The sequence below is a fragment of the Desmodus rotundus genome, chromosome 9 (assembly GCF_022682495.2).
Source record: "Desmodus rotundus isolate HL8 chromosome 9, HLdesRot8A.1, whole genome shotgun sequence".
NCBI classification, from domain to species: Eukaryota; Metazoa; Chordata; class Mammalia; order Chiroptera; family Phyllostomidae; genus Desmodus; species Desmodus rotundus.
Genome location: NC_071395.1, coordinates 44,842,604 through 44,863,713, shown reverse-complemented (window position 1 = coordinate 44,863,713; position 21,110 = coordinate 44,842,604). Strand labels below are relative to the sequence as shown.

The 21,110-nt window shown below is 53.4% G+C and overlaps 2 protein-coding genes across 5 annotated transcripts in view; one reads left to right on the top strand and one right to left on the bottom strand.

The window, feature by feature from the left end:
• Nucleotides 1-6,898: 6,898 nt before the first annotated feature.
• On the top strand, nucleotides 6,899-14,930 carry DCAF15 (DDB1 and CUL4 associated factor 15). Its single transcript, XM_053910648.1, has 13 exons — nucleotides 6,899-7,056; nucleotides 8,755-8,852; nucleotides 8,937-9,072; nucleotides 9,770-9,876; nucleotides 9,958-10,097; nucleotides 10,185-10,355; nucleotides 12,498-12,932; nucleotides 13,038-13,129; nucleotides 13,228-13,356; nucleotides 13,448-13,533; nucleotides 13,724-13,828; nucleotides 13,902-14,017; nucleotides 14,426-14,930. The coding sequence occupies exons 1-13, from the start codon at nucleotides 6,919-6,921 to the stop codon at nucleotides 14,479-14,481; spliced, it is 1,809 nt and encodes a 602-aa protein (XP_053766623.1). The 5' UTR covers nucleotides 6,899-6,918; the 3' UTR covers nucleotides 14,482-14,930.
• An 82-nt stretch (nucleotides 14,931-15,012) lies between these two features.
• The window catches only part of RFX1 (regulatory factor X1), a 32,552-nt gene continuing 26,454 nt past the window's right edge, over nucleotides 15,013-21,110 (bottom strand). For 3 of the 4 annotated variants that reach the window (XM_053910644.1, XM_053910646.1, XM_053910647.1), the window contains 11 exons: nucleotides 20,043-20,162; nucleotides 19,834-19,949; nucleotides 19,497-19,615; nucleotides 19,304-19,413; nucleotides 18,789-18,940; nucleotides 18,611-18,708; nucleotides 17,393-17,542; nucleotides 17,091-17,299; nucleotides 16,629-16,782; nucleotides 16,506-16,551; nucleotides 15,013-16,378 (listed from right to left, as the gene is read on the bottom strand). In XM_053910644.1, the coding sequence (XP_053766619.1) occupies nucleotides 16,209-16,378; nucleotides 16,506-16,551; nucleotides 16,629-16,782; nucleotides 17,091-17,299; nucleotides 17,393-17,542; nucleotides 18,611-18,708; nucleotides 18,789-18,940; nucleotides 19,304-19,413; nucleotides 19,497-19,615; nucleotides 19,834-19,949; nucleotides 20,043-20,162 (1,444 nt within the window). In that variant the 3' untranslated portion in view covers nucleotides 15,013-16,208. The remainder of the gene's footprint in view (nucleotides 16,379-16,505; nucleotides 16,552-16,628; nucleotides 16,783-17,090; nucleotides 17,300-17,392; nucleotides 17,543-18,610; nucleotides 18,709-18,788; nucleotides 18,941-19,303; nucleotides 19,414-19,496; nucleotides 19,616-19,833; nucleotides 19,950-20,042; nucleotides 20,163-21,110) is intronic. The other variant, XM_053910645.1, reaches the window with a different exon arrangement.

The window sequence follows — 21,110 nt, the reverse complement described above, 5'->3', positions numbered from 1 at the left end:
TTCACCACCAATCTGTCCCTGAGACATGCCACTTACTGGTGGGGTGACTTCAGACAAATCGTTTTCCTGCCCCAACAACAGCTTTCCCACACATGAAATGAGGATGACAGAAGACCATTCCTCAAAGAGTTGCCACAAGGTAAAACCAGTAGCAGATGAGACATTCTACAACCACATCTGACTCTCACAAGCACTCGGTGGCTGAGGTGATGGGCTGCACGAAGGGCATGAAGGAGTCAGGATCCCGTGGAAACAGAGCTTGAGACAAGGACTGAATGCATTTTGTGTTGGAGAAAGAAGCTGTAGGGAAGTGGGGAGGTGACAGAAGGAAGGAAGGGTGCAGTCAGTAATCAATGACTTATCACTGGGGTTATCAACTTGCCTGGAACTTGCCTGTCTTAGCACTCAAAATCCTGTTTCCCAGAAAACCCTTAGTCCTGGACAAATTTGAGTGATTGGTTGCTCTTGTTATCAAGCAAGTTCCCGCCAAAGGCAACTGGGGCTCCATCGTGCTGCGAAACACTAGGAGATTATGTAGGAAACACACCTCAGAGTCATTCACCTGAGGGGCAAGGGAGTGGGGATATCGATCCTATAGCTCACTCAGTTGGTCACTGATTGAAGGCTTCCCCCAAGAGGCCTGAATTCCACTGCACTTTGGATAGAGCAGGCTCCAGTTCTAAACAGATATACCTAGTTGCCTGATGGTAAGGCCCAGGGGTTATGGAAGGTCCCAGGGAGCCCCTGCTATAGGAGGCTATTGGGTCCAGACAGTGGGGGGGATGGCAGTGAGGTGCATCAGGTGGGCGGTTGGAAGGGAGCAAGATATGGGAGAATGGTGGGGAGAGAGGCTATCTGTATTATTAATCTCCCTTCCACAGAAGTGGAAACTTGGCTCCAAAGAGGTGCTCATTTGCCCACATTTCCCAGGATTGTGTGGCCTTGTGAGGGGGCCCTCAGAGCCCCTCAGGGCTGGGACAGGAGACTGGTCTTAGCCTTGGTCAGAAGAGAACAACAACAAGCCCCACCCTAAGTTCTCCATGTGGTACTGATGGCCACTAGTTTGGACATTGTGTAGCAAAGTAAGGGGACCAGTCCCAGCGAGATACTATACTACTACTGCACAGATCCTATCGCAAGGGAAGCAGCAATGACAGCCAAGCTGTTTGAGTTTCTGGCAGGCCTCCTTCAGTTGCAAAGTATGGAGAACCCCAACCAAACTGACGAATGCAAACAATAGCATTTATTGACTCATGAACAAAATGTTGGGGGAGGTGTTCTTCATGTATAGCTGAATCCAGTGGCTCATGTGACATCCTACAATGGCTCTTCTCTCTACCTCTCTGCTCTACCAGCAGGCTTCTCTGTGTAGTGCCAAGATATCTCCAGCTGTCGTCCAGCTGAAAGCCCCAAGCTTGAATGTCATTGGCTTAGCTTTGGTCACATGTTCATCTGGAGCCAGTCTCTGTGGCCAGAGGGATAGAATGTGCTGATTGGCTAGGAATCTAACCACCAGCCTTATAAATGGCCTTAGCTCCCTGCAACAAACTCCCTTTCCTTCACCCAGCCCAGCCTAACTCTTCCCAGTCCAGCACAGTGGTGTCCCGCCCTATCCTGCCTTGCCCAGCCAAGCAGGGAGTTCTGTAGGGACAGAGGTGGAGTGTGGCTGACCAGTGTTGATCCTGGCACAATCAATATTTAGTACACCTTTACAGAGTGCAAGCAGAATTGTCCTACATGTGGAAAGGTTTGCGTGGGAAGGGAGTGTTGGTGTCTCTCAGTTACCCTGAGGCTCTGATCTCAGACAAGGAAGGACTGTAGAGTCGGGGGGACAAGGGACAGTTGCAGTAATGCTGTGAGCAGCTATTGCAGGAATCTGGTCTCATTTTGGTTGCCGTGGGCAAAGACAGTATGGTTGATGTGGGAGGGAAAGGCCGATGGGAAGAGTAATCTTCCAATTAGAAAAGGAGGGGTCTTAATTCAGAACCAGTTATTGACTTTAAGGCTGACCTTGGGCCCACCCCTTCTCATCCTCTGATAGCATCTAACCTCAAGACACAGGCTTTTCAGGATCTGGACCCAATCCATAAAATCACTGATATTTAGCTGGGCATAGGCTGCCTGGAATAAAAGACTACATCTCCCAGCCTCCCTTGCAGTTATGCGTGGGATGTAAGCAGAAGTGGTATATACAACTTTGAGGAAAATGGGGTGCCTTTATCTTTCCTACTGTTGGAACTTAGATGTGATGGCTGGAAATCCATCAGCCATTTTGGGCCATGGTGTCAACTTGAGAATAAAGGCCTTGAATGGTATAGCAACAAGATAGAAGCAACCTGAGTCTCACATACAGTGGAAGGCTGTGCCATCCTTGGACTAAGCAGTGTTTTGATTACCACCTATTTATCCCGTTGGTGAAGGAGGGAATCACATGCCCTAAATAGTACAAGATGGCCTATGACAACTAACACATGACAACTAACACTGGATAGAAGAGATAGGTGTCAGTTTATTAGTCACATATACTCACAGCTCAGAGGAGGACCCTGCAAAGGTACATGCGGGTGATACACTCTGAAGCAGGGACTATGGGAGGCAAGCTTTGTCATGACAAGAGTGGTGACCTCTGGTTCCCAATGCAGGATGTGAGTGGTTCTTTAGGATAATTCCTTAGGTTGGCAGAGAGGTAAAATCCATTAGGTTGAGGACCAGATTGGGTGTAACTGGTCTGGCTGATAGAGGAACTAGCCAGGTGGGGAGACTTTCCCACGGGGTCAGGGGGAACTACTGATAAAAGTAGGAAAACTAATGGCGAGAGCTTTGGGGCCTTGTGAACCTAAAAGCAGCTGGAATTTTAGGCCTTTCAATGCAACTCATTCTGGTCATCATGGACATGAGAGAAATCTGATCTGACACCTCTCCTGTTTAAGCCACTATTTCTCTCTTATTTCTTCCCTTTCCCCCCTTTAAAAAAACAAAACAAAACTGAATCTAATCATAATGGATATAGGGAATAGCCACAGAGGTAAGAGTTGAAGCCACAGAATGGATGACATTTGTCAAGGAGAAAGGATAGAATGAAAAGAGAATGGAAACAAAGACAGACCCTTGGAGAGTGCTGATGATCAAGGAGTGGGTGGAAAAAAAACAGGCATTGGCCATGGAGATGGAGGGTCAGAAAGCGATAAGAAGCCTGAAAAGTATGGTAAAACTGAAAATGTGCTGCCATGTACTTGGGATGTTTAATTGTATAGGTCAAATATAAAATTATATTGCAAAATTATACTAGGTCACAGAAGGCCCTGATTAACCACGATTTTGGGGTGTGTCTGTGACTGTGTTTCTAGATGAGATTAACATTTGAATTGATAGATACAGTAGACTGTCCTCCTCAATGTGGAGGAAATCATCCAATCCATTGAGGGCCTGAAAAGAACAAAAGGTGGAGGAAGGAGAAATTCACTCCTTTGTTTCTCCCAGCGCACCTGTTGAGCTGGGACACTCGTTTTCTCCCTCCCTCAGACTGGGATTCCTGCAATTGGCTCCCCTGATTCTTAGGCCTTCAGGCTCAAACTGGAATTACACCACTAGCTTCCCTGGGTTTCCAGCTTGCAGATAACAGATTGTGGGACAGAGTACATTGCAGTAAACTCATCATAAGTTGAAAATATTATAAGTCAAAATGCATTTAATACACCTAACCTGCTGAACATAATAGCTTAGCCTAGCCTACCTTAAACGTGCTCAGAGTACTTACATTAGCCTGCAGTTGGGCACATTCATCTCACTGGCACTGCTCAGCATCACAAGTGAGTGTTGTATCACATACCACCAGCCCAGAAAAAGATCAAAATTGAAATCTGAAGTACAATTTCTACTGAATGTGTATCACTTTTGTATCATTGTGAAGTTGAAAAGTCATACGTTGAACTATCATAAGTCAGCGACCATCCGTATATATCTTACTGGATCTGTTTCATATGTGTGTTAGGCAGGCAAGATCATTCTGCATAACAGATGACCCCAAAGGTCGGTGACTAACGCTAGAGTTGGTCATCCACATGATACAAACCCAACCAGTCAAGGTTTCTGAGCCACATAGTCCCCCAGTTTAACAGAGGCTGCAGCAGCCTCCACAATTGCTGGTGCAGTAGAGGAGACAGAGGAGACTCCCCAGTCAGCTTCTCAGTATTTCCAACTAGAAGCCCCACACAAGCCTTCTGCTGCCATTTCATTGGCCAGGAGTAGACACATGGTCCTGCCTGACCACAAGGGATGGAGAAGTGATGGGTTGGGGTTTGGGAGGAACAAGTGGAATATTTGGACTATCACTCCCTCTGTGACACCCAAGAACCAGCAACCTAGTCTTCTGGAAAAACTTTTACACAGCCTGCAACAGATATGTACAAGGATGTTCCCAGCAACCTCATTTAGTAGAGTGAAAATTCTCCTTTTCCTGTACCCCACATGGCTCACAACTTCACTTGATGATCAATGAACATGTGTTGAGTAAGCAAATAAAAAAATCCCATAAGAGGGGAATAGATTTTTTTAAAAATGTGTCCTATTAAAATAACAGAGAATTAGATCTACATAAGAAACTCAATCTACACATATTGCATTAGTTTCCTGGGGCTGTTGTAATAAATGATCACAAACTAAGTAGCTTAAAATAGCAGAAATGTATTCATTTCAGAAGCTTAAATAGTCTTTTTGGATTTGAGAAGGCTAGAAGTCCAAAGTCAAAGTGTTAGCAGAGTTGGTTCTTTCTGGAGGTGCCTTCCTTGATTCTCTTCCAGTTACTGGTGGCTGCTGGCAATGAGTGACATTCCTGGGCTTGTCTCTGTGTTACTCCAAACTCTGCCTCAGTTTTCACATGGACCTTTCCTGTGTGTGTGTGTGTGTCTGTCTTTGTTTTTCCTCCTCTAAGGACACTGCTCATTGGATTTAGGGTCCCAGTGGTTAATGTAGGATAATCTCATCTCAAGATCTTTAAATTAATTACTTTTTTTTTCCAAATAAGGTCATAACTACGTTTTGGGGATTAGGACAGCAGCATCTCTTTGTGGGTCACCATTCAAACCACAACAGGAGTAGATGTGAGTAGAGCTAATCTTGTGAGAAAAAAAAATTAGAGTGAGGCTAACAATTTTGATCATTTTCATAAATTAAAAAAGATATTGGCTGTTTCTGGGGGAAGAACTGGGTGGCTGGGGATGAGTGCACAGTGGGGCTTGCTACCACATATCCTTGTATATCTGTTGAATAAAAAAAAAAATTGATTGAGGTTACATAACATACAAAATGAAAATATTCCATATTTGTTAAGTAGTAAAATATTTGATATTTAAATGAGTCAAAACTCATCATTCCAAAATTCCGCATGTGCATACCAGCAAAGCCATCACCACAGTTATGGTAGCGAACATTTCCATCACACCCAGCGTGTCCTTGTGCCTCTTTGTCAGCCCTCCCTCTCTCCACTTCACCCCAACACCAGGCAGACAGCTGGAAGAGAACACAGTGGCCTGTCCAAGTGTCTTTATTAATTGGACATCTTCTTTAAGAAAGAGTGGTCCTTGCCCCCCCTTTTATTTATTCAATCATTTATACTGCATGAACTCATGGATATTTATTTAATTCTTTGAATCACAATATTCCTTTAAATCTCATGTCACATTCCATCATCTTCTACTAAAAACCTTCCAGAGGTTTCCTAGTAAAATCCAAATTCCTTACTTACCTACAAGCCCCATACACTTATTACTTGCTTCCTGGTCCTTGTCTGTTTTCCTTGCTCATTCCTACTCTGGCCCAGATCGCCTTGTTGTGTATCTGGTCTATTATGCCACCTTCACTCCCCTGAAACTATTGTCTTTGTTGGAATATTCCTCCTCCTCACCTTCACAGGGCCCCTCCCTCCCCTAAGTAGCCTTCTTCCTTCCAACGTGGAATGAGGTAGAAATTTATTTCCTTGTTTACCATCTGTCTTGTTCACTGCTGTATCCACAGCATTTAGAACATTGTAGGTACTCAATAAATATTAGTTAAATAAATGAGAGCGAGGCTAAAAGAATAAGGATTGGAATATAGTCACAACAGCTCTCATCTGAGGTATGTATGCATGTGCCAGGTAGCCAGGAGCACCACACTGCAAGCTTTGGTTTCATCATGTGTAAAATGAAGATATAAAAGTCCAAGCTCCAAAACTTTTGCAAAGATTAAATGAGCTTACATACACACAGGTTATAACTCACAGAAGACATGCAACAATTATTATGATTACTATCATGTGTAAAATGGGTATAACAGTTACCTACTACAGAGAATTGTCGTAAACTCAAAACAGTGTCTGGCACGTATAAACCGCTATGAAGCGATTGATGCTCTCATCACTATCACCATCATCGTCCCGCTAGGCCGGCCCTCATCTAAAAGATGTTTTAATTGAATCTCATCCCTTTTTTTTCATATCCTTTTCCTCCGTCCGCCCGGTGGCCCTTGCGTGTCTGGGCTGGGGATTCAGGCCCTTCTGGACCACAGGCTCTATTCGCCCCGCCCACCGGCCTAAACCGCCCGTGGTCTCTATAGAAACCCACCAGACACAGAGGGGCGTGACACCGTCCAGATGGACAGGGGCCTGCGCCTATCGGGTCAAAGTCATCTTGATGTGAGGCGCAAACGAGGCCTCTGGTATCTTACTTGACGGAAGGCGGGAATACGTCGACAACCGCGGAGGCCGTACTGTATCATCTACGAATCAAAGGCCGAGGGAGCTGTGATGGACAGGGGTAGAGGGACGAGGCCCCAAGTTCGGACTCTCACCCTACCGGCGGGCCACAATCCCTTGAAAGGGCCAATGAGGAGGCGGCGGGGGAGGGGCGAAGAGGCCGGTTGCTCCGGAAGTGGAGGGAGGGGATGAAAATGGCGCCCAGCTCGAAATCGGAGCGGAACAGCGGGGCTGGGAGCGGCGGTGGCGGCCCCGGGGGCGCCGGGGGGAAGCGGGTAGCGGGGCGTCGGCGGGAGCACGTCCTCAAGCAGTTGGAGCGAGTGAAGGTGAGGCCCAGAGTCCGGGAGGATCGCGCCAGAGGGTGCGGAAGAGGGACGAGGGAGGCGAAGGGAGGGTGGAAGGGAGTTCGCGGGGTGAGGGGTTGTGGGCGGAGCCCCAGGGGAGGGGGGTCGGAGGGAGGGAGTTGGGCGGCGCCCCGGGGAGAGGGCTTGGATGTAGGGGGCTCTCGCGGGGGCTTGGATGGAGGGGTTGGAGGCGGGGCACCGGCGACGGGGCTGGGATGGAGGGGACCTTACGTGCAGCTGGAGGAGTAAAAGGGATGGGGGCGATTCAGGGTTAGACTTTTCAAAACCCTGCTCCCGTGGCCCCTCCGTTGTGGAGCCTTCCCGCCCCCCTGGCAGAGCCCCTTCTACCGGCTTGGCGCTTTCACCGCTTGGTGTTCTCCCTGTCCTGCTCTCACTACGCGGTAGCTGGGAGTTCCTGTACCTGCTGCGGCCCCCTTACTGAATGGGAGGGAGCTCCCTGGAGAGGGCTTGGTCTTCCCCTTCAGTCTGGGAGCAACCTGAGGAGGGTTTTTTCTCCCCTATCAGACTGTGTGCCAGGACCTCTCCGCCGTCAGTTTGGGAGCTCTGAGAGAGCAGAAGAAAGTTGTGAATCTTTGGTGGGGTCAGCACTGTGGATAGGGAGTGCGCCTTCTCTGTTAGGCGGGAGCTGAGCTTCGTGAGGACAGGGCTGTGTCTTCTTTTGACTGGAGCTCCCTGGGCAGGGACAGTCTCCGCCCTCAGCCTGGGAGCTCCTTGCGCTGGACTGTGGCTCCACCCTTAGCTTGGAAGCTCTCTAGATGGGTAACTGGGTATCGAGTCTCCTTTGTCAGCCTGGGCCTTACTGACAGGGCTGTTCGATCAGACTAGGATCTCCTTGAGGGCTGGGCTGTCTCCCGCATTGACAAGGGAGCTCCCCAAGACAGGGCTCTCCCTTTCCCACTAGACTGGATTTTCCTGAGGGAAGGACTGTGTATCCCCCATCAGACTGGGTGGTAGCCTGGGTGTCCTTATCACCTAGTGCCCAGCTTGTGTTTGCCTGTCTCCCCAGATCCTTCCTTGGTGAAGTTTTTGGAATGAAGGAGTCAGTTCAAAGGGGGCTAAGTTAATTGAGAAGGGGGAGTCAGGAAGGAATTGGAAGGCCACTGGTCAGCCCCACCCTTATGTCTGCCTCTGCTGGTCCCCAGCTGAGGCCAGGGCTGTCGCAAGGGGCCTGAGCACTCTGAGTTGGCTGGTGGGTCAAGGACAGGTGAGTGCAGTTGGTCAAGCCCCCATCCTAGGCTCCTTAGAAGTCGAGGACACCCACAGCTCAGTGTGCTGTGAGGCAGGCTTCGGGAAAGCAACCAGGTGGCTGGCCCAGTGTGGCCAGGGGTGCTTAGGAACCTTTCCAAGGGGGAAAGGGGGTGATGCCAGTGCTGGTCCTTAGAGTTTGGGACCTTGGGTAAGAGGGACCCTGAGGCTGAAGAAGTGTGGGGTTGGGAGGGTAGCCTGGGTCCCTGGTGGAGAGGGAGAGTCAAAGGAAGTCCAGCCCATCCATCTCCGCTAGCCAATCCACCTTCCAGAGCTTGGACCACCCTTGATTTTTATGGTTGGCAGGGAGTAGGCCTGCGTGCAGCACTGCTCTACCTTGGGTGAGGGGACTGGGGGGCCACAGGTGGCCTCTGCCCAACGGTGCCTCAAGAGTCCTGACCACCCCTTCTCTAGATCAGTGGGCAGCTCTCCCCTCGCCTCTTCCGGAAGCTGCCACCCAGAGTCTGTGTCTCCCTTAAAAGCATCGTGGATGAGGACTTCCTCTATGCAGGGTGAGGCTACGGCCGGGCAGTGGGGTAGCTGGGTGGGGTGGTGGGTTGACCCTAACCTGGCCCATCTGCTCTCTGCCCCACCAGACATATCTTCCTGGGCTTTTCCAAGTGCGGCCGGTACGTTCTCTCCTACACCAGCAGCAGTGGGGACGACGACTTCTCCTTCTACATCTACCACCTGTACTGGTGGGAGTTCAACGTCCACAGCAAGCTCAAGCTGGTAGGGCCAGGCTCGGCACTCAACAGTGTGACCCCACCAGGTCATGCCACTCCTCTGAGCCTCAGGTTCCTTGAGGAGATAAGTGTGCTCATTGGGAAACAGTCAAGGCTCCATGTTAGGTCAAACTACATGAAATTGTCATTTTTGGAGTTGAAAGTGGGTGAACAGTGGCAATTTTATGTGGTTCAACTAAGCATATACAGCCCATTGAACCTCATAGCCTTGGACCAGGTGAGACCTGTTAGCTTTGTTATGACCAGGTGGGTTGTCACACTGGCTTTGGCCCTGAACTTGACTCCTCGAACCCCCACCCCCACACCAGGAGATGGGGGCTATTACCCCAGTTTGCGTATGAGCTCAGCAAGGTGAATGGGTTTCAGGTGGATGGGGCTTGGAACCAGTGTGTCTGGCTGAGTCCCATCTGCTGGGGCAGGGCTCCTGTGAGCTTCATCCAGTCCAAGGCCCAGCCTTCCTGTTTCCCCCATTTGTGAGGGCTACCTCCTCAGCCTGTCCTCAGGAAGGCAGAGGGACGTGAGCTGGAGGCTGCTTGGGGCTCCCTGGTCTGAGACACCACCAGGGGATGTTTCTGCCAGCTCAGTCCTGGCCTCAATTCCAACCCAGCACTGTAGAGCCTCTGGTGGGCTCCCGTGGGCCCTGTCCCACTCTGGCCAGCACTGACACAAGCTGTGCTGTTCAGGTCCGGCAGGTGCGGCTCTTCCAGGATGAGGAGATCTACAGCGATCTGTACCTGACCGTGTGTGAGTGGCCCAGCGATGCATCCAAGGTCATCGTCTTTGGCTTCAAGTGAGACTCAGGGATAGGGAGGCTGAGGGTAGGTAGGGGAGGGCACGTGGGCCAGGCAGCTGAGGCTGTGCTGGCCCCCAGCACCCGCTCAGCCAATGGGATGCTTATGAACATGATGATGATGAGTGACGAGAACCACCGAGACATATACATCAGCACAGTGGCTGTGCCACCCCCAGGCCGCTGTGCCGCCTGCCAGGAAGCCAGCCGGGCCCATCCAGGTGAGGGGCTGGGGGGCATTGGAGCTCGGACCACCTGCCTCCCTACTCCAGGGTGGTGACCAAGCCCATGGGCATGTGTTGCTACAGGTGACCCTAGCGCACAGTGCCTGCGACATGGCTTCATGCTGCACACCAAGTACCAGGTGGTGTATCCCTTTCCCACTTTCCAGCCTGCCTTCCAGCTCAAGAAGGACCAGGTGGTACTGCTCAACACCAGCTACTCCTTGGTGGCTTGCGCTGTCTCTGTCCACTCGGCAGGTAGGCCGCAGGTCTGATGATAGTGTCAGCATTTGCTGTAAATCTTGCAAGGTCAGTCTTGTCACTACCTCATGTGACAAGAAGAGACAGACTTAGAGAGGTGCCTCATCCAAGATCACATAGCCAGCAACTAGGAGTGCTGAGATCCAAACCCAGCTATGCCTCACCCCAGCAATGTCCGCTAGAACTTTCCATGGGGCTGGGATATTCCATGTCTGTGTCCACTACAGCTGTCACCAGTGGAAACATGAAAGTGCCTCATGTAACCAAGGGACTGAGTGTTTGACTATTAAATTTTAATTACGTTTAGTTTAAAATCACATGTGGCCAGTGGCAGTCATGCTGGACCACACAGTACTTACTGCCTTATCTTCAAAAGGAGAAACATTAGTTCAAAATTTTAGGGAGTGGTTAATGGACAGATGGCCCTCTTACATTTTGGTAATCAGAGAACTGCCAGTGAAAATCAGAAGGTGATGTCCCTGGACAGAGTGGCAAACATTAGGAAGCTGGATAATGCAACTGGTTGGTGGTGCCATGAAGCCCTGGGGGCTTCCCCCCACCCACTCCCAGAGCCACGTGGCAACAGAGTGTGACTTAGGCCCAGCAGCCCTGCACCTGGGCATGTCCAAGGCTGTAGTGCTGGGAGCTGGGGTCCAGCTGGTGTTCATTCTTGGGGATGCAGGAGGCCGACTAGGGCAGATACTGTCCTGAGATCACCAGACCCAGTGGGAGCTCCAGCATCATGTCTAGGGAGGATGCCTCAAAGTTGTTTGCAAAAGCAAAAGAAAAGATTTATAACTGAATAACATGGTATAAATATAAAATGTTTTGATTTTGCAATAATGTAGTCAAACAAAAAGAAGTCCCATTAACTGCAGTAAAAGGGTTGCCCCTGGGGTGCGCAGGCTGTGGGCATGAAATGAGGACTAAATGTCCAAAATGGAGCCCACGGGTGCACTCTCCCTTGCACCTCTCCCTTCCCCTTCTTCCCCCGAGGCATGTTACCTTTGCCTTTCTCCTAAGCTCTAACACCCTTCTTTTGTTCCTGTAACTTGTTTCTTGAGCCTACACAGCCCAGCTGGCGCACTTCAATTACCTCTGTAACTTTCTAAATAAACTTTCTCTTAGAATTTGAAAAAATAAAACAGAGCCCACAAACCAGCCAGGGCCAGGGCACCTTGTGTCTGGACCCATTAGGGACCTCTCACCCCTGCCCTGGCTTCTTATGCCCATGTGGGCAAAGCCCTGCCCCTCCCTGAGCTGCGATCCGCTAATGAGCCTGGTCTGGGTGGGGCCTGTGCTCCCTGCCCTCACAGCCATGGGTCCTGTTAGGAAGGACCACATCAGACAGGCCTCAGCCATGTGCACCCAGCCTGGGGAAGGGGCACTGTCACTGATAATCCAACACTCATCTTACTGGGGGAGGGTATTTACAGAAGGAGAGTTTTGACTTGGCCATTTTCATTTTCAGTCCCCCTCTCCCCCAGAAGTGCTGCCACTATGGTGGTTAGGAGGGCTTCGGTGGACTCTAATCTCGTGGTGTGGCCTTGGAAAAGTTTCTATGAACTGAGAGGAACACCCCCAGCCCCACCATTGCTTGTGGGGGCCCAAAGAAGGTGGGGCAGGTTGGGCACAGGGCCTGGCCATGGTGCTGCTTAGTTCATTTAGTGTGGTGGGCTCTCCATGCTGAGCCCACCTTCCCCAGAGGAAGTGTGGCCCTAGTCAGGCAGAGATGTAGAGGCTGAGGATTCCCAGGCTTTGCCTGCACTGGTCTGGCTCACGTTGAGAAGGATGGTGTATAGTAAACTCTCAAACTTGGCTTTTTTGTTGTTGTTATGTGGCTTTTATCTGCTGTCACCATTGACTGTCAGCTCCCCAAAGGCAGGGACTTTTTGTCTGTTTTGTTCACTCCTGTGTCCTTGTGTCTATTGCATACAGTAGATGCTCAGGAATAAGGTTAGAATGAATGTGTTGATGTGTATGCGCATATAAAAGGCCTTTTGCTCTTTTGGGTGTTTCGTACTGATCATTTAGCATAGAATTTCTTAGAACCCCTCCAAGGTAGGAGAGAGTCCTGGACTTAAGTTCTTTTATTGACACTACCCTCCACCTGCACCTATATCTCTTTTTATATTCCAGGCGATAGCAGCTTCTGCCAAATCCTGTATGACCACACCACCTATCCCCCAGCCCCACCCAGTCCCCCTGGGCCCCAGAGCCTAGAGGTGCCCCCAGCACTCCCCATCCTCTGCCCTGAGGTGGCCCCATCCCATCCCTCTGTGGTCCCTGAGCCCTCACCTGCCATCGCCAAAGCCAAGGAGTTTGTAGCCGACATCTTCCGCAGGGCCAAAGAGGCCAAGGGTGGGACCTCAGAGGAAGCCCGGCCACCCTCTTGCATGGGGCCCTCAGGCAGCTGCTGCCGCCCATCCTCTGAGCCTCTAGCCCCAGGTGGAGAGGTGGCACCCCAGGACAGCCCCCCTGCAGCAGAGGAGCCAGTACCTGAACCTGGCTATGTCAACTACACCAAGCTGTATTACGTGCTAGGGTCCGGCGAAGGGACAGAGCCAGAGGATGGTGAGCAGGGAGTCCACCCAGCAGGCAGGGCCCCAGGCATGGGAGGCTAGCCTGGAGTGGGCCTCAGGCCTCCCACTGCCCTCACACCCACTTCTGCCCCCTCAGAGTTTGAGGATGACAAGATCTCCTTGCCCTTTGTGGTGACTGATCTCTGTGGCCGCAGTCTGAGGCCCATGCGGGAGCAAGCTGCTGTTCAGGTAGGTGAGGGCGGTGGACAGGACAAGGGGCAGCCCCAGCAGACCTGCTGGGGTGGTCATTGGCACAGTCCTCCCGTTCCTCTACTTGCTGCCCACAGGGTCAATACCTGACAGTGGAGCAGCTCACGCTGGACTTTGAGTATGTCATCAATGAAGTCATCCGCCATGATGCCACCTGGGGTCACCAGTTCTGTTCCTTCAGTGACTATGACATCGTCATCCTGGAGGTGGGTCCAGGGGTGGGACAAAGTGGGTCCTGGGCCTCTCTGCTCTGGGGGTCACCTCAGTAGCTGTCACCACGCACCCCTCATACCCCAGGTCTGCCCAGAAACCAACCAGGTCCTGATCAACATTGGCCTGCTGCTTCTGGCATTCCCATCCCCAACTGAGGAAGGCCAACTCCGGTGAGTGGAGGGAAACCCTGCCCTTGCCCAGCAGGGCGCCACACTGAGACCTTCAGCGTGGGGGCGTGGGGATGTGAGAAGGTTCCCCCTGTCCCCTAAACTTGGATCAGGTGCTCCGATACTGTTCCAAAAACAAAAAAAGACCCTCAGGGCAGCCTGGGTTCCAGCTCTGTTCCCCAACCCCCTGCAGACCAAAGACCTATCACACCAGCCTCAAGGTGGCATGGGACCTCAATACAGGCATCTTCGTGACAGTCAATGTGGGTGACCTCACTGAGGTCAAAGGGCAGACCAGGTAAGGCTGGGCTGGGGCCAGGGCCCGGAGTGGGTGGCCAGAGCAATGAGTGCCCTTGCCCTCTTGCCCTCAGCGGCAGTGTCTGGAGCTCATACCGCAAGAGCTGTGTGGACATGGTCATGAAGTGGCTGGTGCCCGAGAGCAGCGGCCGCTATGTCAACAGGATGACTAACGAGGCACTGCACAAAGGTGGGCCCTATGACCTGATGACAGTAGGACAGAGCCTGTTCTCCCGGTGCCAGACCAGGCCCAGAGTAGACAGAGACTCTGGTGTTGAGGAATGGACGAGCATGCTGGCTATGCTAGCAGATGCCGTGGAATTGGAGTAAGGGGAGAGCAGCCTATGGGCTGGCCATACCTGGGGGCCAGCTCAGAGAGGGCCTAGCAGGTGTGGCACCAAGAGACCCCCCAGCCAGCTGCTCATTCATTCAGCAGACATTTATTGGGTGGCTGTAGGTGGGAGGCAGAGATAACACAGCAGGGTCCCTGCCTTTCAGAACCTTCTGGGCCCAAATCAGGTCTGGGAAAGAGGCAGACCTCTCCCACAACTGGGTCTTCAGTAGAGATTCCATGGTCTGTCCCAACCCTTCCCCACAGGGTGCTCATTGAAGGTTCTGGCAGACAGCGAGCGATACACATGGATTGTGCTGTGAGGGTCTGGCTGTCCTGGACACTGACTCCAACTACCTCCGTGGCCTGGGGGCTGGCCGCCTTCCTGGCAGCCTCTTCGCCGGCCAGCCGCCCACCCAACAACCGCCACTAGTGTTAGGCTGTGGGAAGAGGGCTGGGCAGGGCAGCCCCTGGTGGCCTGAGAGTCTGTATGCTTCTTATTTATGCCTATTTAAGTTGGGAAGGGGTAGAGGGAAGGAGTCCCCTGTCCCTCCAGTGTTGAGTGCCCACCTTCATCCTGAACTGGGCATGGGCCATTGCTCCTTGTGTATCTTCCCCCTTCCCAGGCTACAGGTGTGGACATTGCCCACCTGGGAGGCTGAATAGACCCTGATTCCTGCCCCGGGCCTCCCCACCTGAGGTGGCAAACATTGTGGCCATCCCCTCCCCCATTATTCCTCTTCATGTAATAAATATTTTATTTCTGAACCTCGCTGAGTTCCCTTAACTGCAACTGGGGCAACTGGAGCCCCCAGCCCCCACCCCCCAAGGCCCTTGAGTCAGCAGTAGCCAAATATCACAGCGGAATTTATTGTTTTAAGAAAGACTACAAAAAGGTAGAAAACGGCTTGGCACACTAGACTACCACACTTTCACTGCTGGGAGGGGAGCCCAAGGGCATGGTGGGGAGTGGGTCGCCACCCCAAAAGCTTGCAGCACTGCGGAGCACACAAAATAGTGATTTTTATACAATAGGTCAGGCTTTTTTTCTTTTTTTGATTTTTGCCATAAACATCTCACAGCTTGAAAACACTGAGAAAACGAACAGATAAGGCCATGATGGTTGGAAAAAAACCCAAGTTACCAACTCCGCTTGGGCGGCACTCACAAATCGAACAATAGTCATGGGGGGGCAGGGGTGGGCGCACGGCATTGAGAAGCACGGAGGTTCCATTACAAACCGGCGGCAGGATGGGGTAGGGGGTGGTCATGGATCTGAGCGAGTGGAGCCCAGGCCTTGACAGACAGGCCACTTCCAGGCCCTGCTGCCTGCAGCAGGCCCCTCCAGGCTCCGGCACCAGGCCCAGCCCACTGCTCTTTGGAAGCTGGAGGTGGTGCCCCCTGCCGCCCTCCTCAGAGCCAGGCCGGGCCGGGCAGTGCCCCCCTCGGGCTGTGGGGCAAGGGAGGACCCAGCTCTGTAGAAGATGCGACACCCACGGCTTTAATTGCACTTATACCAAGGAGAGGGGAGCAGTGGGGTTGCTGGGGGTGGGGTCCCAGGGCTGCTGCTGACAGTGTGGGAGGGGTCCCTATAATGCCCACCCCGGGCTCAGGTCAGAACTGGGCCCAGGACAGGCTGTGCAAAGCCAGCGAGCTGAATAAGTTAACAGGGGAGGGGGCCTGCCTGCCTGCCCCCTGAGGGCGGGGCGGGGGAGGGAGAGGCTGCTGCCTTCGGGGTCAAGGGGCCGGGCTGCTGCCCCAAAGGGCACCAGGGCACAGCGGCGGGTTCCGTAAGGCACGTCTTTTGTGTCAGAGTTTGCAGCTGTGGCTTCACCCGGCCCTGTGATTGTGCCGGCCCCGTCAGGGGTGGGGGGTGGGGACCCCCTTGCCTTCCCTGTCTCAGAGGCCCCCTCCCCGCCCTGGCCGAGGCTGGAGTGGGGACAGCGAAGCCACAGAAGCTGTGAGGGACCCTGGTGTGGAGGGGCGGAGGGGCAAAGGGGCGAAGGGGGAGTGGTTGGAACGGGCGGGGCGGGGTGGGGGAGGCCCGGGCTTAGCTGGAGGGCAGAGCCTGCACGAAGAGGCCGCGGGCGTCTGTCCGTGCAAGCTTGGCAGGTGGCTCCAGGGCCTCAGGTCCCAGCGCGGGTGACTCGCTGCCAGCCGCCAGAGAGATGTCCTGTGACAGCTCATCTTCGCTCTCCTCCTCCTCTTCCTCCTCCTCATCTGGGGCACAAAGACCAGACCGCTCAGCACAGGTCACAGTGTCCCTAACTGCCCTCCTACCTGAGGCGTCTCCTTCATCCCAGCCTATCGCAGACTCGGGCCCTGAACAGGGACAAGCCTCACCTACCTTTGTCTGCGTCTATGGGGTTCAGAGAGGTGGCCAGGTTGGCGAACTGGAAGGAGGGGAGAGGAAAAAGGGTGAGGGTCCTGCCAAGGGGCGCACCGCCTGCACCCTCAGCACTTCTCTCACCTCGCCCATGACGGCGATGGGGGTTTCGCCCTTGGCCTGGGCCACGCGGTGCTCAATCAGGTAGTACATGTACTCATCGTAGAGCAGGCGGATGAGGTGGAAGGAGCCGAAGCTGGCCGCGCTGCGCAGGGTCAGGTCCCTAATCACCATGGAGCTGGGGGCAGCAATGAAGAGAGCATAAGGCGCAGTGATCCACTCCTCATACCCGCATTTCCGCCACAAGCTCGAGCAAGCCCAGTTGCCCCAACCCAGCCCAGCCAGCAGAGGCTTCCGCGTGTACCAGTGACAGAGGAGGGCCCTCACACGCTTCCACCCTGCCCCCACGTCTGCCTTCAGGAAAGGCCACCTAGGCTCCCAGGAAGATGGGTGCTTTTCTGGTCCTACCCTCTCCAAGGAGGCATGGCCCTCTGCAGCCCGCCCCTCCCGGATCCTGCCCATTCTGTAGATGGACCCCGAGCACACCTGTAGAAGGACCACTTGAGGAGGAAGAGCTTGGCGGCCTTGGGGAAGCCGGCGCTGCCCTGGTAGGGCTTGAGCACCTGACTCACGACGCCGTCCAGCCAGGCTGCCCACTGCTCCAGTGAGTTCTGCTGCTGCAGCGTCACCTTGAAGTCCTGCTCCAGCCGCTGCACTACACGGTCCTCGCAGCGGCACACCCATGAGGCCTGCTCCTGGGGCACAGTGGGAGAGCGTCCCCTGACTCAGCTGCCAAACAAGGCCTGCTGACCTGCCGGTCTCGCTCACCTGCCCCGCCCTGTGCTCACCTGCACGTTGGCAAAGTCCACCCGATTGAGGTCGCTCAGCATCTGATTGATCTGGGCCGTGTTCTGCAGCACAGCACGCGCTGCCTGCGCCAAGTGGTTAAGGGAGGTGTAGCGCCGCAGAGTCTGTGCGAAGGCACCAGCAGCTGCCACCTGGGGATGATGGTGGGGGGGCATGTGGCTTCCTCAAAACCCACACCCACTGCAACCTTTCTGAGCCCTTTTTTCTCCTAAGAAGAAAGGGGGGTATGCCTCCTTGCTCTTGTTGGGAAATCAAAGGGTGGCGGATTTCAAACTGTGGGTGGGCACCCAAAAAAAATCAGTAGTGTGTCTGACCACCATTATTATTGTTAGTATGAAAGGACACAACAGAAAATCTTAGCGGGCACTGCCCAGACAGGGCACTGCTTCAAAAAACGTTCGTTCCATTTTGTTTCGATTATTCCAGTGAATGTCAGCTCCATGAAGGTGGGTGTTGTCCATCCTGGTCACTGCTGTGCTGCCAGCACTAAGAACCATGCTGGGCACACAGTAGGTGCTCAGTAAGTGCGTGCGTGTTTAATAAATGAATGAATACATGAGCCTTGTCCGTTCTGGGGGGCTTCCCCTTGGATCTAGCTTCTACTCTCCCCACAGGCCTGCAGCCCTACCCTCTGTCCAGCGTATCCATGGCTGATTCTTTTGATGTTGGTTCTGTTTAGCTGTCTTGATAGCATTTTACAGACACTAAAATAACTTTTTTTATTTTTTACTCAACAGCAAGCACAAGCCATCTAATTCCTCGCATCTAAGGAGTGAGCATGCAGCAAGCACTGATGAAGACAGCTATTGTTCTGTGTCCTTATAGGTGTCACTCCTTTCTTTCTCTTTTTAGACTTCATCTATTTCTGAACACTTAAAGCACTTTCTGTCATGGTTGTCTGAAGAAAACTACTTTAGGTTTGCGGTTGGTTTTTAAGATGCTGTGTTGTGTACAAAAATCTACAAAGGAACTGTGTTTCAGAAATGGGTATCTGAGGAAGCTGGTTTGTAAAGACAATACCCAAAACTTGCTCCCAGGGGACAGGCATGGGGACAGATCTTATTACCCCTATTGGGCAGGGGTACTGAGGTACCCAGCCACCAGCCCTCTAGACCTCAGCCCTGCAGCAGGGAGGGAGGAGCTAGGCTGAACCCAGGCCGCAGTCCTCAGCTCCTCACCTGAGCCCCTCACAACCTCACCTTCACCCGCAGCATCTCCTCGGGGATGTTCACCATGGCATGGGTGAGCCAGCTTTCCAGGCTCTTGGCAAAGTTCCGGATTGCTTGGGTCAAGGCACCTGTGGGTGGCAGTGGGGGCTGATCAGGACTGGGGAGGGGGCGGGGTGTGGGATTAAGGGGGTGGTAGCAGTGCACTCACTGGGGATGGGCCGCAGCACATCAGGGATAAGGATCTCCACCAGGCCCTGGTACAGCACATTGTCACAGTGCTTGGTCCACTGCAGCACAGGCTCAAACTTGGACAGCAGCACCAGGCTGGCCTTGGGCAGTCGCTTCTCAGCCTCATCGTGCCTGTGGACAATGCCCTGGGGTCAGGCAGATGCTCCCTGCCTCTGGCTGACCCTTGAGGCCAGGCAGATATAGGCTCCAGTGCCCCCAGGGCCCAAAGGGGTCCCATACTCTGCATATGGGGACACAGGCACCCACCCACCCACCCACCACAGGGAGAAAATGATTCAGTGGGGCACACCATCCCATCCATTCACCATCATCAGACCTATACACATGTGTACACTAGAGTTGGGGGTCAGAAAGCCATGTGTACCCCGCCAACTGCAGAAGCAAGGTAGGTACCCCCACTCCTGCATGATGCCTGAGGTGACTCACATAGTACCCCCTTCCTCCCCTCCTCTCCACCCTGCCCCAGGGACTCACACAGCCAGGGGTGGTGCCTCACTGGGCTGGCTGAGGTTGTACCTCCAGAAGGTTTTCCACAGCGTCTCCACCAATGTGAACTGCAAGTTCACCATGACGTCAACGATGGCCTATTGGGGATGCCAGATGATCAGGGGTGTCATGGGGCAGCATGGCCCTCTCTCACCCCTGCCCACTTGCCAGGTTGCCCTACCTCACAGTGTTCCCGGTATAGGACCTGGAAGGCCTTGATGTCCCCAGGCCCAACGCCCTCAGGCAGCACTTTGCCCTGGAGGTCAAGCTCTGAGAAGTCAGGGAGGCTCCTCGAGGCATCTGGAGGCAGGAAGTGATACCATGAGGCCCTTTGTCCCCTACTTGCCTGTCCCCTTGGAGCCTCATCCTGGGATCCAATTAAGTTGTCACCACTTTCCTATCAAGCAGGAGTCCCCCATGTGCAGTGGGGGATGACAAGGCTCAGGGAGGGCAAGTGAACCACCTGGGGACCACAGACCCTGCCCCAGGCCCCGGCCCATAGGCCAGGGGGCTCTCACCCAGGAACTGCTGGTACTGCTGGACCTGGGCGCTGATGTCTGACAGCCCGGTGGCCTGCTGTGGCCCCACGGCCACACCGTTGGTCATGCCCTCCATCTTCTGGATGGGCTTGAGCCTGGGGGAGAAGGGGTGGGCGGGCCAATTGGGTGGGGGTCAGCCAGAACACCCTTCCCCACACTTAGGTGTAAGGTCCAGCCTGCCCTCTTACCTCTGCTTCTGTGAGAAGGGCTGGCCTCGCATGGCCATGTGCTGTTGGTCCTCCATCAGCCGCAGCAGGGGCGAGCTGGCTTTGATGCGCAGGCCATAGTAGTGGTACTTGGAGTTGCCCCTGGGAGTGAAATGGAGGGTGAGGGTAAGGGCTGGGCTGGGCTGGGCTGGGGAGACCACTAGTCATTTACTGGGAGCTTCACATCATACCCGCCTCCTTGATGCTTGGGGGGCCAAACAAAGCCCACAGGGATTATGTACACATTCCACAGAGCCAGGGTGCTGTGCTGGGGAAGCATAGGGACTATGGGTGCCAGGAGAGGCCCCCATGTGCCAACTAAGCTCTGTGAACACAGGGCCATGTTTGAGGCATCCTCAACTCCTGGTCCTGGCATGCAGCAGCAAAGACTGTTGACTGCTAGTCATAAGAACACGCTAGGTGCTGTTCTGAGCTCTAAGTGCATACAAATCCACATGTTCCTTATCCATACCCCATGAAGGCTGCTTGATGGACAGGTGAGGAAATGGAGGCAAGGATGCAGCACTTTGCCCAGGGTTATGAGGTGATACCTAAGCTGCAACTGGAACTGAATGATGCATGGGGAGGTGTGGGGGTTGCAAGAGAGAGGCAGGGAAGGATGGGTACATGGAATGGCTCCCTGTTCCTTCCTGGCTGAATTCACTGACTCAAGGTCCTTGATTAAACATGGACTGTGCAGTCCCTGCACTAGCAAGGTATGTGCATTTCAGCATTGGAAGACAGGTAAGGAAAAGGGAACTAAATAATATAAAAGGCATGTTGGACTATTGGAAGTGCCAAGGAGAAAAAGCAAGGAAGGGGAAGGGTGGGAGTGTCAAAGAGGTGGGGAAGAGGATACAGTTTTAGTTAAGGGGGCCAAGGGATGTTGAATAAAGAGGTAGGGAAAAGCAGACAAGGAGGAAGGCACAGGGAGTGCAAAGGCCCCGGGGTGGGAAGCTGTATAGAGGCCAATGGGGCAGGAAGGGAGTGAGCAAGGACATGAGAGGGGGAGCTGAGGCCCTGGATAATTTGGGGTGGGGTGGTCTTCAT

Coding starts and splice junctions, on each gene's coding strand:
- DCAF15 (XM_053910648.1), top strand. CDS start 6,919: ATGAAAATGGCGCCCAGCTCGAAATCGGAGCGGAACAGCGGGGCTGGG. Junction 7,057..8,754: donor AGCAGTTGGAGCGAGTGAAG/GTGAGGCCCAGA, acceptor CCCCTTCTCTAG/ATCAGTGGGCAGCTCTCCCC. Junction 8,853..8,936: donor GAGGACTTCCTCTATGCAGG/GTGAGGCTACGG, acceptor CTGCCCCACCAG/ACATATCTTCCTGGGCTTTT.